General features: G+C 32.1%; 3 protein-coding genes across 3 annotated transcripts; 2 read left to right on the forward strand and 1 right to left on the reverse strand.

The window, feature by feature from the left end:
• Positions 1–983: 983 nt before the first annotated feature.
• On the forward strand, positions 984–1,912 carry LOC124822471 (kiwellin-1-like). The gene has a single exon (XM_047294476.2). It carries the CDS (start codon positions 1,111–1,113, stop codon positions 1,675–1,677), a length of 567 nt encoding a protein of 188 aa, XP_047150432.1. The 5' UTR covers positions 984–1,110; the 3' UTR covers positions 1,678–1,912.
• Positions 1,913–2,019: 107 nt separating this feature from the next.
• On the reverse strand, positions 2,020–10,518 carry LOC148192292 (SPX domain-containing membrane protein At4g22990-like). The gene is made up of 13 exons (XM_088098571.1): positions 10,423–10,518; positions 10,155–10,268; positions 7,115–7,222; positions 6,948–7,023; positions 6,461–6,581; positions 5,499–5,810; positions 5,157–5,270; positions 4,394–4,848; positions 3,993–4,294; positions 3,706–3,878; positions 3,240–3,430; positions 2,808–2,941; positions 2,020–2,481 (listed from the first exon to the last, which is right to left on the reverse strand). Exons 4-13 carry the CDS (start codon positions 6,998–7,000, stop codon positions 2,243–2,245), a joined length of 2,094 nt encoding a protein of 697 aa, XP_087954697.1. The 5' UTR covers positions 7,001–7,023; positions 7,115–7,222; positions 10,155–10,268; positions 10,423–10,518; the 3' UTR covers positions 2,020–2,242.
• Positions 10,519–15,686: 5,168 nt separating this feature from the next.
• LOC124833343 (uncharacterized) lies at positions 15,687–16,951 on the forward strand. The gene is made up of 2 exons (XM_088098565.1): positions 15,687–16,607; positions 16,700–16,951. Exons 1-2 carry the CDS (start codon positions 15,687–15,689, stop codon positions 16,949–16,951), a joined length of 1,173 nt encoding a protein of 390 aa, XP_087954691.1.
• Positions 16,952–19,161: the final 2,210 nt, after the last annotated feature.

Here is a 19,161-nt window from a genome sequence, read left to right on the forward strand (position 1 = left end):
AGGGGGTGCAGGAAGCAATATCTATCCCTAAACTAGTATTTTCTCTAACAATTCATATCTAACCATTACTTTCTACACTCCATCATTTTCTTCCTTCACTCCATCATTTCTGATATTTATTTTAAACATAAAAAACAATTTCAAATTTTTTTTCTGGAAGTCAAACATCCCCAGGTCTCATGTGAGTAGCTGAAACCCTAAATTTAACAAAGCAGTAATAAAAAAAAATTGCAGTCGATCAGAAGAATATGTATTAAGCCTATTCAATCAATGTAACGATCACATGGCAGTACATTCAGAAATCATATTAATTTAAAAATTTAAAAAAAATCAGAATCATTGATTTAAACTTGAAACTGAAAAATAAAAAATTCAAATTAATTCACGGATTTTAAAATGTGTATCCATTCAATCAAAAGAAAAAATATGTAATAGTTAGCACTTAGGTCCTAAATCACAAAATCAGCTCTTGCACAGGAAATATAATACCAAACATGAAACATTTTTTATGAATTTAGAGCATTGATTTAACCATTTATCGAAGACATGCGCAAATTTACGAAAGGTTAATAAATACTTTTGCAAAAAAAAAAAATTAAAAATCATACAGACTGCAACTTTGTATTTATTATGGTTATGAATCTTGTTTCTTTTAAGGGTTCTGTCCTTTTTATATGGATCGTGAAGGGTTATTATTTATTCATTATTATTTAGACCAACTTCTTGGTGCTATTCAAAATCAATAAACCAATTTTTTTAACATGCAACAAGAATGTTTATCATCCAAATAATAACACCATCATCGTTACGCCAACATATCATGTTCTGATTTTCCATAGTATGAGATTACGGTCTGACTATATTTATTGCAACAAGGACAAATATATGTTCAAAATCCAAATCAAACGTTATTTGAATTTCTGCTTGTCATTTTGACAACACAAGACAATTTATAAATCATTGCTTGACCCTAAAAGAAACCTATATTTCGAAGCAAAAACATGTACCTGATCAAGAGACCTCGATATATACAAAGTAACATCTTCACATTCAAGCATCAAACACTCAAAAGAAGAACAAATAGCAGAAACAGAGAAGTTGATAGATAGAATGAAGAGGTTTTTCTCAAACGCATCCTTCATTTTATTAGCTACTCTCATCTTAGCAAGTTGTATTGAGTCTGAGGCTCAAAAGTGTCGGCCAAGTGGGAGAATCAGAGGAAGGAAAGCACCTCCAGGACAATGCAACCAAGAGAATGATTCAGACTGCTGCATAGAAGGCAAACTTTACACCACATATGAATGTTCACCACCTATGTCCAGCCACACCAAGGCCTACCTCACTCTCAACAGTTTTCAGAAGGGTGGAGATGGTGGTGGCCCTTCAGAATGTGACAACCAGTACCATTCTGATGACACACCTGTGGTCGCACTGTCTACAGGCTGGTTCAACCACAGAAGCAGGTGTCTCCACAACATCACCATCAGTGCGAATGGAAGAAGTGTGGTGGCCATGGTGGTTGATGAGTGTGACTCAACTGAGGGATGTGATGCAGACCATGATTATCAACCTCCATGTCCCAACAACATTGTCGATGCTTCTAAGGCTGTCTGGAAAGCATTGGGAGTGCCCCAAAATCAATGGGGTGGCCTTGACATTACATGGTCGGATGCTTGATATTATAAGTGTAATGTTTAAGTAAATGTTTCTGTATTGGATAAGATCTTTAGTTTTTATTGTGTGTGTATCATGTATCATGTACATGCTGTGAGATGTGAGTGTGAGGTTATCATCCTATTGTATTGTATTATATTGAAGGTGTTGTGTCAGTTCTCTATGGCAAAAAGAACTGAAACGTATACGAGGATTAATCTTAAATTTGTTGACTATGGGACACTTACCATTATCATGATTGTTTTTTAATATACTCTGATAGTTACAAACTCATCTTGATTTCAAATCCTAATTGTTTTTTAATATACTCTGATTGATACAGCTCAACATTAGGGAAAGAAGGTGTATCTTGAAAAAGAAAATCATCCACTAGAGAGATATGTTCCAGCGTTATCTTCAAAAGCATATCAGTAGATGTCAAAAACGTTATTCTGTCAACTTGATTCAGTTATCTGCTGACACTAACTATTACAGCCTTTTACTGATCACAGGTAAGTGATCAGCTTACAGAATCACTATATACACTTCAGATTTCAATGCCTTTATGGAAAGGCTGACTGCTATTGTTCTAATAAAGAGAGTTGTAGCTGTAGCAGGTAGCAATAATGGATGAGATGCAGATGAGAAGTGCAGGGAGTAAGGTGGTGTTGAGGAGATTACTTTCACTGAAATATCCAGAGATTGTTATTGTTCCATCTGCAATTACTCGAGCTAGAGTTCCAGCTTCTGTTGACAGCAATCCCCCATTGAAGGTTCCACGTGAAAGCCTTGATGACATCACTTTTGATAGAAGTGAAAGGTTTACTCCTGAATACAGCAAACAAAAATAAGAGGGCACATTCAAGGAGCAGATTTCAGCCTCAGATTTTACCACAAGTTGTGAAGCAATTTAATAGATCTAAAATATTTTCATATGAGAAGACAAGCACCATACTGAAATTTCAGATTGTCACGTAAAGTATCCTTTTTGTTTCCTTTTTAACAACTAATGGACTTTGTTCATGTGACACTTCCCAGTTCAAGTAAAAATTCATAATTATCTGAATAGTTTAAATATTGTCATTTTCATCGGATAATGTAGAGTTGTCAGCAAAGATTCTACTTATAAATTTTGGGAATCATTAACAAATTACCTTCAAGAACTTCAGCAGACACAAATGTGAGAAGGGCTGATCCAACATATTGAGTCACTGAATAAGGAATCATTATATGGAAGCTTAGGAGTAGTCCAATGCAAACCATGATTTCTGATGTGAGTAGAATTTGCCTGCAACCAGAAGCCAACCAGAATGGAATGATCAAATGTGTGAGAAAGTAATAGAAAGAGGTAAGATTAGTTGTTTTGAGATAGCAGATGACAAATGTGGTACAAACTCCATTTAAAATGTACATTAAACCATGAGCAAGTAACTAAATTTTTTTTATCACAAAACAAATCCTAGAGCTTTTGAGGATCAGAAACAAAATTACTATTAAAACGCCAATCTTTACGATCACAAGGAATTTGAATGATGATGACGATGATTAATAAGACAAGATTTCCTTAGTAATACTTGAATCTGTACCTTTCTTCAAACATGTTGCTGATGTAGTTTCCAACAACAATATTTACTGGAAGCACTGTAAGACCAAGACATGCAAGAAAAATGGATACGTTGCTGGTTGACCAAATGAAATAGTATTCCGTGATGAGGCTTGATTCGGCAAGTACGATCTCCATTGCATACTTGAGCATAAAATACACAAATAACTGAACCTGATAAATATATTTATAGTTAGTGCAAAAGCTTGAATACCATCACATTAAATTTTTCCAGCACAAAAGCCATGAAGATTCTACTACAACAATAACAGAAAAAGTCAATAGTGGTTTTCAGATATCATACTTCTTTATCTGTTTTTTGTTCAATTTGATACTAGGAATAGGAGTTCAGTCCAGTTCAGTATTAGTATAACAGGGTTAGTGCATCATATTTTCTATCACATCAAACAATGTAGATGAAACAAAAATCATAATCATGGGTTTCTGACCTTTACTGATGGTGTAAGTAACTTGTATGCCACCACAATAGAAGTCACTGGTTTCTTGGTTTCTTCAGCATTATCATTTTCCTCTTCTCCTTCTTCATCATGCTCTTTTTCTTCGGAGTTCATTAGTAATGGTTGAGTAGGCTCGTTCTCTACTGCAACATGTATTGCTGGTCCTATGAATTTTAATGAAATGAAAAAAGTAAAACTAATGGAACAGTTTGAGAGAAGCATCACTTCAGATCAACATGGTGGATTCGTTTCATATAAAAGTGATCCTGCTGTCATACCTGTAGTTGCTTCATATAGCACAAGATTTGCTTCATTCTCATGAGCGGGTTCCTTGAAACAAATCCACAACCACAGTAGATAGATAAGCCATGAAAGAGACATTACCCAGCCAGGTAGAGTGTCTTGGTTCATGGTTAACTTGTAAATCCTAAAATCTGTCTGTAACAAACAAGCAAGAGCTGGACCACAAGCCATTCCCAGAGCACTTGCACTAACAAAACCTGCTGAAGCCTGCATCCGAAGTTTCGAAGGTACACAATCACTGATATAACGCCTGTTAATAGCCCTTGCAGATCCTAACCTGAAATATAATTATATCAATCATGTAACTTAATAAAAGATGGAAATCACTTTGGTTGTTCTAAAATGGATAGAACCAAAGAGAACAGGAACAACATACCCGCAGAAAAGGCGTCCTATTAGTAGAACTACTATTGAATTCATATCAAAAGCCAATGCATACAAGGTGTTTCCAATCAGAAGAACGATGCTACTGAATACGAGGGGTCTTAGATATGATCGGTTTGACCATGCACTGAAATAAACTGAAGAAAACATCTGTGCAACAGCCATTGTACCAATGACAACACCGCAGACACTTGCTGCAGCTCCAAGGTTCAAAGTATAGTTGTCTGCCGTAGGTACGATAATGTAAGTGTTCACCATATACAAAAATGTGTTTGCCAAGTTCAAAAGAAGTGACATAAAATGATATCTTTCATCAACAATTTGATCTTCTGATGGAGATGGTAGCTCCTCTTGCATGGTAAAAGCATGTCTTCCCAAAAACTGAAGAAAGTTTGTTGAGTTTGATAATCTGCCTACAGCTGCTTTGATAGATTTGAGAACAGGATCCTTCAAGAGAAGTCAGAAGGAGACAGTCATCAAGTGTTGCAAGGATACATTAGGAAATAGGAAAAATAGAAATTGAAAACAATCAAAAATTGTTTACACTGTTTTATGTACAAACTTCTGAAAACAGAGCATAAAATAGCCCCTTGGATGCTATAAATTGTAGAAGACCAAGGGAACTCTTTTTTAACTAAAAATAAAGATAGAAAACAAAAACAAAAAATCTCTGTGCTTGTCTTTTCTCCACCGAAATTGGTATCAGAGCAAAGAAAAGTGTTGGTAATGCCAACAAATATCATGCAACTGCTAACCTGATGAGTATAAGAAGGCTGGTCATATATAGAAATGTAGCTTCCTTGACATTGTTGTAGATCTTGAAGGTCTGCCAGACCATGAGATAAAACACCAACAACTGCCCCAATGCCCTGCAAAGAAGCTATTACTGATACTGCTCAAACAAACAAAGAGCAAACAGTGAAAAATAAAAAACCTACTGCATCATACAATCTCACATTTTGTAGTGTTAGTGTTGTGACATTAAGCAGGATGATAAAGAACCTACTTTGAAAAATAAAAAACCTACTGCATCATACAATCTCAAATAATTTGAACTAAAATTTGAAAAAAGTGGTATTCAGGGATAGAAACATTACCACTTGCCTGAAAACCTGCCTTAGTTGGGAATAAGGATGATTTGCTCGTGTCTTGACGTAATAGTCTGTGAATTTATAGCCAAACCGTTTGTCAATCTTCTTCAAGATCTTTCTCAGACCAATAGCATTCATTTCCACAAAAGTAAGAAGCCTTAAAAGATCTCGTCCCACATCTCTATAGGCTTCTTGGAGTTCAGAGATGTTTATACTATTTGGCTGCTGGAAAAGAGTGTTATGCTCTTTTCCAATATCTGACAGCCTATGTGCAAGTACTCCTTGTTGTTCAAGAAGAAACAAAACAATTTTTTCAATCTGAAATTCAAGATCAATGAAAGATTACTTAGTCTTTATCATATTTTGGATATATGACATGACTGATATGACTCTTAACCTCAATTTGTTTTTTGAAAATTTTAAGTGGCATTTTTATTTGATAACACAAAAACCTCTTTGGTTTTTCTCTTTGTACATGGGAAGTTAACAAAATAAAGGAATATCACAGAAAGATCATGTATGTTGTTGGAAAACCCATAATTGACTATCTAATAAGAGGTTAAGAAAGAGACTTTAAAAGTCTAACTCAACCTTACAGTAAATTAAGTTTGCATCCACTTATATATTATAAATTAGTCTTATCTCCGGTCGATATTGGACTTTCAACACATGTATTCAAGTTTTATACAGAGTGGGGGGTGTCAGTTTCAGTGTGGTTTACTTCATGTAGTTGCTATCTAAACCTCAAGGTTTAAAAGGGACTATTTTAAAGTACGGAATAATTAATTCCCATAAAAGAAAAATGATAACAATGTCTGGTGTGCTTATCCTAAATAAAGCATCTTTTGTAGTAGATGAGTTGGAATATGTTTGACAAATTCATAAAAGCCAAAAAAGGATGAGATGAACTTTTCCACACAAAGTGGAATATGTATTTCAATCTTATATAAGTGACAACATTAAGTTACCTGATTGTCTAGCAGCATTGAAAAGTCCCTGAGAACATTATGGCGATTTTGAGCTCCAACCTCCATTTGTTCTACATATCTCTTAACTTTCTTTTTCATTAACTTATAGTTGATATAATATCTGAAAAAAGTTCAATCAGTTTTACCAGAATTTGAACAACCATTTCTCGTTTTGGTGCAAGTATCATTACCACCATTAAAACAAAAGAGTTAAAAATACGACTACCAAATAGAACAGAAAGAATTAAACAATATTAAAGTTCACTAATCATGCCATAAACAAAAAAAAAAAGAATCAGAAAAATCTTATGAAATCATCTTTATATCTCGTCATCGTACTTGTTATTTAACAGAAAGTCCAATCTGTCCAAAGTCAAGGTGGAACAAGACATGGAAGGTGCTACACAATATAATATAATAACATAAATATGATATAAATAAATAAAAAATCTTCAAAATTTTGATAGAGCTGATCAAACGAACGTACCCTTTCCATTCTTGAATCTGTAATTCTCTCAACTTTTTACCGTAGCCAACCATACTCAAGAAAGAATGTCAGTGAACTGTAGCAAACCAGAAACAAGAGTTAGAATCCCTACAAAGCTACATAACAAACTTCAAGCTTTGTAAGACTATGGAAATGGAATGATGAACCTGATAATAATAGCCGCAACTCTCTTTCCTCTCAGATCAATACTTCAATCGGAAGACCACAGAGAAAAGGAATACTAGTAAAGGGTACAGCATCATGGACTCTGCAACCTTAATCAGGAAGAGTCATTCAATGAAAACTTATGATCTTCTTCACGAACCATTGATATCATAAACACAAAAAATCATTTTGAAAATCAGCACTGAATTGAAAATCCAAAACTGCAACAGTGGTTTTATGCAGAAGTAAAAACACCAAACATGCCCTGTGATGATTTCCAAAAGTAAATGATCACCAGGAAGTGAGGAAAGAGAGTGCAGAAAGTAAAGAAAGCAATACCGAGTTCAAAATATTGAAACATAAGCACCTTTGTCTATGTCATTGTCAGGGACATGGATATAGTATCTTGTGTGTTCTAGTTTCATCAGAAACAACAAAAACATGCATAAACAATTCAGAAACTCAAGTTCCCATGACAAAGACAAACCAAGGAAATGCTGTTAAACGGTAATTGCATGTGATAGAGAATCACAAATATTTGGGATTCTAGAAACGGAAGCATGCATGTTTGCCGATAGAAAATGGTTGTATTTAAAATTTAAATTTCTTCTCATTTAATAAAAAAAGTTTAATGACTATTTCTTAACAAATTAAAAACTTCTGTTAGATCACTTTGAAGAAATCAAATTTATCGTAATTTATATTTTATGATTAAAGTATAAAACTAAATAACTTATTTTCAAAACTAAAATTAGTTATCGGTTTTAGTCCAATTTTTTTGGGAGGATATTTCGTAAAATATATATATATATATATATATATATATATATATATATATATATATATATATATAATATAACTTTTATTTGAATTGGATTAAATTATGTTTTTAAGTTATATTCAAAATTAGTTGCAATATAATAAAAAAATGTTTTTTAGTTTATATAACATCAATTTCAATTGAATTAAATCAGTTTTTTAAAAATAAATTAAAAATCCAATCTAATATAAAAAAATTAGTTTATATATTTAATTTGTTAAATTGTTAGGTTTTTTGTCTTTAATTCTTTTTTCAGAGTTTTATTAAGTTGAATTAGTTTGTTGAAGCTTAAATAAATTTTAAATTTTAAATATATAACCAAATTTTATTAAATATTTATTTTTTAAAATTAAATATTTAATAAATACTATTAGGTCTTCAAAAAAAACATGGATGACATACCACTACCTCAAATTTATTTAAACCTTTTATTTATAAACAGCAATCGGAAGTAACAAATGTAATGTTGATAGACGAAGCACGTGACATGAAGGAAAACTCTCTTTGCCACCACACACGTATGCACTAACCTATGTATGTGGAGACGAGTTTTCTGAATTTTTTCACCATCAACTAATTAAAAATGTAGTTTAATTTTTTATGAAAAGTCTATATAATGTAAAATCAATCAATCAATTTATATAAGCTTTAAACGTTAAAATTACCTGGATCTAATTTCCTTATAAAAGAATTTAATTGACAGTGTAATAGACTAAAAACAATTATTTATTTTTTACATATTATTGTAAAAGAATACGGTTATATGTTATATTCAAAATTGCTATAGTGCTTCTTTTTATTAACTTCCTAAAATATCATAGTTACTCTAAGGTTTCCTAAAATTATTATAAATATCAGTTTTATAGTTCCTTTGAAATTTGTTAACTATTATGATTTCTTTAAATATATGTCCATTAAACTCATTAAAATGGTTTATGACTAGTTTCTAAAATTATTTATAATATAATTTCTCGTGGCTAACGAATAAAGATTATAGAAGATAAAGAAAAACTGAGCTTCTCAAAAAGTAGTAAGACCATGTTTGGAAAAAGCATCAGCCACATCATTCTTTTATCATCATTGATCTATATATATATATAGATAGATAGATAAATATATAAATTTAAAAAATATTTTCACAGGAGAGTCATGTGTGATCCTGATGAGAAATCTCATGTAGAAAGAATATGGACCAAGTAAAACTATATTTATATAGAAAGAAATTAGAGAAACACGAGCAAAGCATGAAGGTGATAGAGAGAATCTTAAGAACACATACAGACAAAATGATTCTTCCAAAAGAATATACAACACAGAATAAAACTGATATATCACAAAGCTTGTTCTCACCAGTGACTCATCAGTTTAGCTTTCTGAGATTATGCATAGAAAGTAAGTCTTGAAAAATCATGCACCATAAAATATGTGCTCAAAATACAGATATGAGCAAAGAAATAATAAGAATTACTGTTGTGTGAGAGCAGAGCTATTGCTTATAAAATTCTTACAGAAGTAAATACAGTTAAGTTTAACTACAAGAAAAAATGAGTTTTTATAACAGAGATAAAGATACTCTTGCACTAACTAAAATATTACTTAATTTATGATGAGTATGGGACCCAATTAATCACCCTTCTGATTAGTAAAGAGGTAATGATAGTAGCAAATATAACATAGCTCTATCCAGTAATTATTTTTTCCTTGCAATGGATATATATGGTCTACTTTTTCAGATTTGGCTCAGTAAAGTAACATCAATGATTGCTGAAAAAATAATGGCCAATCTTTTAACAGATGCACACATGACATTAACCATGGATTTTCTCATTGATAATATAGATTATTTATATAATTGCTCGTTTTATTAGAATAATCCAATCACACTTTTCCTTGTCTGATTCTTTCCTACTTCTGTGTTACAGCCATATCCACTTGCTGATATAGAAACGAAGGACTTCATGTTTACATGAGGAGAGAAACATGATGCCAAGAAATTCAAATATGACATAGTACTCAACAACAACATATGCATATATATATACACACATACACACACACCGTGAGATGCAGATTCTATTTTAAGAAATTGTATATTGTTTTTTTATGTAAGTATCATAGGATTCAAAATACGAAGTATGTGTACTTTTAACTTGTCAATGAAAATGAAAATGAAAAAGGGAAAATATATGCACGTAGTCAGATTAGAGATATGCATTACTTACCATAGCTGATATGAGATTGAAGATATCATTTCAATCATGAGTGCAATGTTTCTGGTTTAGTACTTTAGCCACTCCAGTTTGACAGAAGCTGAACTCGATGGAGGAAAAATTTACCTGAAAGAAAGTATATGGAAATTAAGTTTTACTAGCGAATGCATGTGGTAATGTTAAAAATATTTCAGGAGCTCTTAGATACACATAGACATGTATGTGTAAGAAACTGAGTGATTTGACAACCAACAAATCCATTTTTACAGGCCACACTCACCAGTATGCAGCACTCAGACACTCTTTTGGCTTTTAGAAAAACCAAAGGCCACATTCACATGTTATACAGAACTCCTCTATTGAATTTATAGCCTGGTAAGAATCACCATGATGATCTTAGTAAATGATGGATTACCAAACCTTTTTATCAGTAGTGGACAGGTGTTTTGTCCTGATTGCAAAAGTGACTTTATGCAGTTTAGTTAATTATTTTTGTCCATAGTTGTTGATAATTACTGTTATATATAATATATCTTCCCTTTTCTGTCATTAACAGTGTTATGAATTTCTTATAAGCACTACCCTACCAAACGTGAAGGACTTCTAGAGTTTATCAGAAACTCTGGGGAGTGTTTCTATCAATGTGTCTTAACACATACTTTTCAAGAACTTTATGTCATGTAAACTATTAAAAATTCAACTGTTAAATCATATTTTATTATAACTACATACTATCATAAGTGTTGAGTCGAATCTTATGAAAAAAAGGAAGTCATGATATAGTAAAAATTCTTATCTTCAATTTGTTTAAATGAGTAAACACTTAAAATAAAATGAGATCTTTCTAGAGTTAAAGTTAGTTTATGTTACGAAAAAATAATATTAATTGTTTTTCTAAAAGTATTAGTGAAAACATATTCTTGCGTTAATCATATCAAGCAAATATGAATTAATTTAAAATTTTTATAATATATAAGAATCTTTTTTATTAAATTTATTTTAAAAATTATACATCACTTATCATACAAAGTTATAATTTGAAGAAGAGACATGGATATGGAATCTTAGGTGGAGAGTAATTTGTGTGAGAAAAGGATTGTGGATATACTAATGACATATAGTTCTTACCTAAGAGTGTGGATAATTTGAAGTGAAGTTAAGAGAGTGACGATTAATATATTGATTGACTAAAAAATTAATTGATGCTTTATTAATTTATTATATATATATAAATATAAATATATATATATATATATATATATATATATATATATATATATATATAATCAATTTAAATGAAGTTTATAGCATATTATATTATAATTATATGAATAATCACATGGTGACATATTTTTACATTTATTTGATACGATATAAAAATAAAATAGTCATAAAGAACATTTTTTTAAAATTTTTTAAAAAAGGAAGAGAGTTAAAATTAAAAAAAGTAGTGTCAAATAAATGTAAAACATTTATGTGTGTCAAACTATATTTTTTATAATTATATATATATATATATATATATATATATATATATAGTGGTATAATATTTTTTAATATAATTGTATTTATTATAAAATAACAAACATAAATATACTATAAAAATATTTATCATAACTATATATATTTAATACTATTTTTAATCTAAATGAAGGTGTGGAATGCATATATATATATATATATATATATATATATATATATATATATATATATATATATATATATATATATATATATATATATATATAAGTAATAATTCAAAAAATTTAAATATATTATTTATATACTTTATGAATTATTATTATTATTATTATATGTATAATAATAATCCATAAACTATATAAAACAATTTTATATATGCTTAAAAAATGTGAAAGAAATAATCCAAATATTCCTAACTGTATTTCTGATGCAGATATATATGAGTTTGGATACTTCCCAAACTAAAAATTTAGTATAGGACACAACAAAATCTAGTTAGGGTCCATATTGATGAAAATAATAAATGACTATTTTGTATGGTCCACAAAGAATATACTTGTTCTATCCATATCGCAAGATGAATAATATACATGGTCTCACTTTTTCCCACAATTTCTTTGTTTAAGTATTCTTTACACTATAAATGTGGGTCACTCAGACATAGATAAGAACATGTAAGTTTATGTGCTGGCTAGATGTTATTCGTCAATCAAAATTGCCAAATCCCAAATGTGGTAGTAAACAAAGTATTAATGTAAACCATGTAAAAGGTGGTTCTTCATTTTCTTTTATTTTTTATTTTCCTACAATCTTTTAATACTTCTTTCTTTCCTTTATTATTTATTAATTATCTCTTCTAAAACTACAATCACTAATAATTTTTCTTTGATATTTCTTGATATTGTCATCTCCGATTTACACTAATAATTCATCGTTAGGTTTAACTAGACTAAAGATTTTTGCATTAGTGTCTATAAAACCGTGTTTAATTTTTTTACTTAAATTAAAAGGCACGTGCATTTAAAATAAAGAGGAGTGATGTAATGTTATAAAAGAGAAAGATATTAACTTGACAGTTCACATATAGAGGCGATCTAAACTAAAATATCATTACATTCCCATTCAATTTGTCACTTTTGGTCTAAAAGTTAAGAGCACTCTTAATCCTTTTCATTTAAAAAATAATTAATGAGCATTGGCTAATAGTCTTTCTAGTTTACCTTAGTGGGAGCCCTTTCTTTTTATTTAAAATGTGTTAGGTTAAGATTTTGAGTAGGCATGATTCTATTTTAAGATCTTAGCTTCATATTTTAATATTATTCAGCACTAAACAAAATCTTAACTAGTTTTTGTACTTTTGGCTATTAATTTAACTTCAACATCCTAACGGGGAGTTTGCTAAGGATGGTGTAAAATTGTTAAAGAATTCGAAATTAGATATTTTTTTATTTCATTTATTGTGAGAAAATTCATTAAAATAATTCATCATTAATGATAAATAAATTAAATTTAGGGTTAAATATGTTTTTCGTCCCTTAAGTATCACATGAATTCAGTTTTAGTCCCTACTCAAAACTTTGATGGTTTTTAGTCCTCATAGTTTTGAAACTGTTACTATTAGTCCTTAAAATTGGACGGCGTTAACTTTTAGTAGATGTGGCAAACGGCGAGGTCACATTTTATGCCAGTTGCCCTGTTCACTCTCTGCCACGTTGGTTGTTTAATTTTTGAAATGAGATTAAGTGATTGGCACATTGTTGATTGAAATTAGATTAACAATTAGGGTTCTTAATTGGGCAAAGTTTATTTTTTCAATTGGAGAAAAGTAGTTTTACTCGAAGCATTGTACTCCAAACATTGTACTGAAAACATTCCACTCGAAGCATTCTATCAAGGTGGTCCTTGCGGTGCTCGTGAAAGAAACGGTGGGTGTGAAAGACAAGCGTAAAGGTAAGCTAAGCTATTGTTTTTCTTTTTCGGTTATGGTTGTTGCAATTTGGGCGTAAAGCGTTGATGTCTGAATGTAGGTCTAGAAATGGTTTTCGACATTTGTTTGCATCACATGAGAAAGTTTGTTAGTAATAAGGGGGTACAATATGTTGGAGGAGAGATACACGTGATCAAAGGACTTGATCCGGATCATTGGTCATATTTTGAAGTAGTTGAAATAATTAAAGAATTTATGTATGATGCAGACTTCAAACTATGGTGGAAGGGGTCGAAACAAAGGCTGATGAATAATGTGAGATTATTGAGTGATGATAGGGAAGCACTGTACTTGGCTAACTATGCAGAGGAGAATAAGGAAGATGTAGAAATCTATGTTCAACATGTTCCTAGTGAGGCAGTGGAAGTTCACTTTCTTAGTTGTGGTGAAGTGGCAGATAAAGGAAAAGTGGAAGAGGAGGAAGTGGTTTCCAAAGTGGGTGACGAAGAGGTTAATTTACATGACAAGAAGTGGCTGAGATTGTATAAGAGGATGGAATGGGTTTGGAAGAGGGTGATGGTGTTGTAGAAGAGGGTGAATGTGTTGAGCAACAGGGTTCACATGTTAATTTGGTTGTAGAGGTTGAAATGGGTGAGGAAAGGGAAGAGTGTGATGGTGGTCATGAACAAGAAGAGGTTGAAATGGGTGAGGAAGAAGAAGAGTGTGATGGTGGTGACGAACAGGAAGAGGTTGAAATGGGTGAGGAAGAAGAAGAGTGTGACGGTGGTGATGAACAGGAAAAGGTTGAAATGGGTGAGGAAGAAGAAGAATGTGATGGTGGTGATGAATATGATTATCTTCGTGGAGAAGAGGAAGGAAGGAATGTGGTTGAGGGGGAAGTAGAAGCTTTAGCTAAAGAATGTCTGGATGACAGCGAAGAAGACAGAATGACTAATGATGATGATGGGTTTGGTGTTGACCATGATAGGGTGGACCAAGTTCGTAGAAACATTAATCTAGTTTTGGATAGGTGGAATACAATGAATAAAAAGAAGAAATGTGTGACTAGAAGAGGGAATGTTGGGGAAGGTTCATTTATAATGAATGAAGAAGTTGGAGATCATGACATCAAAGAAGAATACAATAGTGATGAATTGGATTCAAATGTAGATAGTGATGAGGATGTGAGGTTGAAAAAGGGAAACTTTAAAAAGTATAGAAAAGATTATATGAACAAGAACTTCATATTCGAATTGGGGATCGAGTTTTGTTCATTAAAGGAATTTAAAAATGCACTAATGAAACATAGTGTATTAAATGGAAAAGAGGTTAAGTTTGTGAATAATGACCTGAACAGAGTAAGGGCAGTTTGTAAAAACAAATGTGGTTTTCTTGTTATGGCTAGCAAGGTAGGAGGCAAGCAAACATTTAGGGTCAATAACTTGGTTGGACGACACAATTGTGGAAGGGTTTTTGGAAACAAAAGTGCAAATGTAAACTGGATTGCACAAGTATTAGTAGACAGGTTTGTAAATGTGGCTAACATGACAGTCAATCAAATCATTGATGACATTAAGAAGTCATTCAGTGTTGGAATAACTGCTTGGAAAGCTGGAAAGGCCAAGCAAATTGCTTTGGATTCTTTTGTTGGTGATGGAGAACGACAATATGGTCGTCTATATGATTATGTGGGTGAATTGCTAAGAGTGAAGTCTAGAACCTTTAAAATTAAAGTGAATCAACCCCAACCAAGTTTGCCACCAAGATTTGGGTCATTTTATATGTGTTTAGAGGGCTGTAAGCAAGGCTTCTTAGGAAGTTGCAGGCCCTTCATAGGGGTAGATGGTTGTCATCTGAAGACAACATATGGTGATCAGTTGTTGGTGATAGTGGGCAGAGACCCCAATGACCAATATTTCCCACTAGCTTTTGTTGTGGTTGAAAATGAATGCAAAGAAAGTTGGAGATGGTTTTTGACACTACTTCTGGATGATATTGGTGGCATTGATTGTCAACGTTGGATTTTCATTTCTGATCAATAAAAGGTATTTTCATTTTAATGTTTTCCTATTTCTATTTCGTAGCAGTGACATTATTTACTATTGACCAAGACCTTTTGTGTTTTGCAAGGACTAATGACAGTTTTTTATGACACCTTGGATGGAGTGGAATATAGATTGTGCTTAAGGCACTTGTATAACAATTACAAGAAGAAATTTGGTGGAGGAGTGCTTATTAGAGATCTTATGATGGGGGCTGCCAAGGCCACATTTCAACAGGACTGGGAAAAGAAAATGGGTGAGTTGTCGAATATTAACATTGATGCTTACAATTGCTTGCTAGCTATTCCCACTAAGTGTTGGTGTAAACATGCATTCAGTAGTTATCCTAGATGCGATGTCTTGATAAATAATTTGTCTGAGTCATTTAATAGTACAATTTTACTAGCTAGAGATAAACCTATCATAATTATGATGGAATGGATTAGAACTTACATTATGAGTAGGTTTGCAACACTTAGAGAAAAAGCAGAGACATATACAGGAGTTGTCATGCCTAAACCACGAAATAGACTTGATAGGGAAGTAGAGAAGAGTGGATATTGGATTCCAACTTGGGCAAGGGCTGCAAAATTTGAAGTCACTCACGAGTTTACAATGGATAAGTTTGTAGTTGACCTAAGTAACCATTCATGTAGTTGTTACTTTTGGGATTTGGTAGGAATACCTTGCAAGCACGCTGTGGCTTCCATAAATTACAAAGTAGAAAACCCCAAAGACTATGTACATCCTTATTACAAGAAAGAGGCTTATGAAACTTGTTATGGCCCTGAAATTGTTCCAATCAATGGACAACAATTGTGGTCTACTTCTGAATCTGGTGCACTACTGCCTCCAATTTATAAAACACCCCCTGGGAGGCCTAAAAAGCTAAGAAGGGAGACTGATGAATATGTGAGTCATACAAAGTTGTCAAAGAAGAATCTTGTTATGAAGTGTAGCAGCTGTAATGAATTTGGTCATAATGTAAGAACATGTAAAAGGAGAAAGAAAAAGGTACAAAAGCACTCTTTTACAGCTTCACTTATTTACACATTGATAATTATTTATACTATGATAATTGCAGTGTCGCTTACTTCCATTTACAGAACACAAGGGGCACTTCAAGTGCAGGAGGATCTGGCAGCACAAGGGCAACTCCCACTGCAAGAGGTTCTCAAGCACAACCAGCTCCATCAACGTCACAAGGTGGAGGAACATCAAGAAGGGGGACTTCTCAACTAGGAAGACCTCAAAGTGGCAGTGGAGCAGGACTTGCATCAAGTCACCAAGGTGGAAGAAGAACATCCTCACAGCCACTGGCTACACAACGTCTAGGGTCCCAAGCTAGTACCAATTGAAGATTTATTGTAGCCAAATGTTTATTTTAATGTATTTTGTAAGTCACAGTCACCCACTTAGGGAACAATAGTAGTGGGTACAGTGGGTACAGTGGTTGCTTTTAACATCTACCATCATATGTAATTGTAAGGGACCACTTGACTTACTTTAGTACTGCTATTACAATATTTTTTGTCAGTGATAAGGGACCACTTAACTTATCTTATTTAATAGTATGGGACCACTTCATATCATATCCTGCTTCTTGTTGTATTCCATCTTTGCATTATGCCAAGTTAACTTTATTTATTCCAAGTTCAGATTTATAGATACTTTGCTTGGTCAATTTTAGCATACAAACTCTACTTAGTTCAGATTTACAGATCCGGGACATGGAAGTGGGTGAACCATGAGCAGTTGTTTATGATTAATTTTAATGAGTTGAATGCTAAAAATGCTACCTTTAGTTAATTCTTAAAAGTAAAAAGTGGAATGTTTTTTCATTTACTTATAGAACTATCTTTGATTCTCCAAGGATTAATGCATGCTTCTAGTTTCTTATGCTGCCCAATGTTTTCTTTATTAGCATACAACAAAAGTCTAGTAACAGTGGTGGAATGTTAAAGGGAAAAAAAGTTGATCATCAAGTGGCAACACAAGTAAATTAGTTGGAGAATTTTGTCAAGTAGAATTTGGAGACAAACTCAAGAACCTCATTTTATTCAACCATAATTCTTAATTACAATTCATCTTCAACAAAAACATAATACAAAAGAAAATTGTTAACGCCCATGACAAAACAAACAACAACAACATCATTTTCCAACTTTCTTCTCTTGTTCTAATTTCCTTTTCAGCTTATCGTTCTTCTTCCTTAGATTTATTACAAGTTTTTCATTTTCCAAACACATTTCAAGTTCTTCACGTTTTCTTTCAAAGCTTCCTTCAATTTCAGAAACTCCTTCATCATGTCATTCAAAGTAATTACAACTTGAATTACTATGCAATCAAAATAACACACGATTAATACAAAATTTAGCACATGAATTGAAAGATTTAATCACTTACTGCCCAATTTCTACATCTATAAAACAGTCTTCCTTTGTTCTTCACAGTAGTTGCCTTCAAAAGCAACAATATTTCACCACAACCATACAATTTAGATGGTAACCGTGAAGATGATCCATAGCTTTGTGACTTTCTCGAACCAATTGACCTTCGCATCCAACCATTTCCTCCACTTTCACCTTTCATTTCACTACAACAAAGAAATCCCTTCATCAGCTTTCGTGCCCACCCAAACCCTATATCCTCAATCCTTATATTCACATGAAGAAGAGCAAAACAAAATGTATCAACTTACCTCCTCAAGAAGACGAACTTCAACCTTCAGATGTACCTCCTCAGCTTTCTTTGCCCCCAACTGCAGTGACGAAGAAGAACCCAACTTCTTAAAATCTCATTTATAAGAGATGAAGAAGTGCGCTTCAACCAAATGCACACTTAACATACTTAATCTCATTTCAAAACTTAAAAAACCAACGTGGCAGAGAGTGAACATGGCAACTGACATAAAACGTGGCCTCGTTGTTTGCCACATCTACTAAAAGTTAATGTCGTCCAATTTTAAAGACTAATAGTAAGAGTTTCAAAACTATGAGGACTAAAAACCATCAAAGTTTTGAGTAGGGACTAAAACCGAATTTGTGTGATACTTAAGGGACGAAAAACATATTTAACCCTTAAATTTATGTATAAGGTGTTTTTAAGACAATAAATTTATGAATTTTTATTTTTATAAAGTGTTTATTTTTTTTAAATACAATTTAATTTAGAAATTGATTATGAATTTGGAGAGAAAATTTCTAATTACATGAATTACCAAAAGTAAATACCTTTTATACAAGTAATTGTTAAAACTATTTTAATTAAGAATTTTATTGAATAAATGAGTGTGAATGGACATAATTGACTAAAATTTTTCTACGTAAACAAGATTGTGATAATTAGGAAGTCCATAAGATAATTGTCTATTAAATATATTAACCTAAAAATTCTATTCATACAAGTTTTTGTGAACAGATACTAGTTAAAAAGTGAGGTGCGCACTCATCCATAATGTATTATCTAATGTTACATTACATGTCCTTAAAGACATGTGTGGATTAGTATTACCTTTTCCTTTTCAATGGATTAGCATATATAATAAAATAGACACTTAGTGTATTAA

This window comes from Vigna umbellata, chromosome 9 (genome assembly GCF_029865625.1).
Source record: "Vigna umbellata cultivar VRB3 chromosome 9, Vumbellata_1.0, whole genome shotgun sequence".
NCBI lineage: Eukaryota > Viridiplantae > Streptophyta > Magnoliopsida > Fabales > Fabaceae > Vigna > Vigna umbellata.

What these genes read in the sequence shown, in the direction of transcription:
- LOC124822471 (XM_047294476.2), top strand. Translation starts at nt 1,111, where the DNA reads ATGAAGAGGTTTTTCTCAAACGCATCCTTCATTTTATTAGCTACTCTC.
- LOC148192292 (XM_088098571.1), bottom strand. Translation starts at nt 7,000, where the DNA reads ATGGTTGGCTACGGTAAAAAGTTGAGAGAATTACAGATTCAAGAATGG. An exon ending in GCTATATGAAGCAACTACAG is followed by an intron (nt 3,879 to 3,992) that starts GTATGACAGCAG and finishes TAAAATTCATAG; the next exon opens with GACCAGCAATACATGTTGCA. An exon ending in AGCAACATGTTTGAAGAAAG is followed by an intron (nt 2,942 to 3,239) that starts GTACAGATTCAA and finishes TTCTGGTTGCAG; the next exon opens with GCAAATTCTACTCACATCAG.
- LOC124833343 (XM_088098565.1), top strand. Translation starts at nt 15,687, where the DNA reads ATGACAGTTTTTTATGACACCTTGGATGGAGTGGAATATAGATTGTGC. An exon ending in GTAAAAGGAGAAAGAAAAAG is followed by an intron (nt 16,608 to 16,699) that starts GTACAAAAGCAC and finishes TTCCATTTACAG; the next exon opens with AACACAAGGGGCACTTCAAG.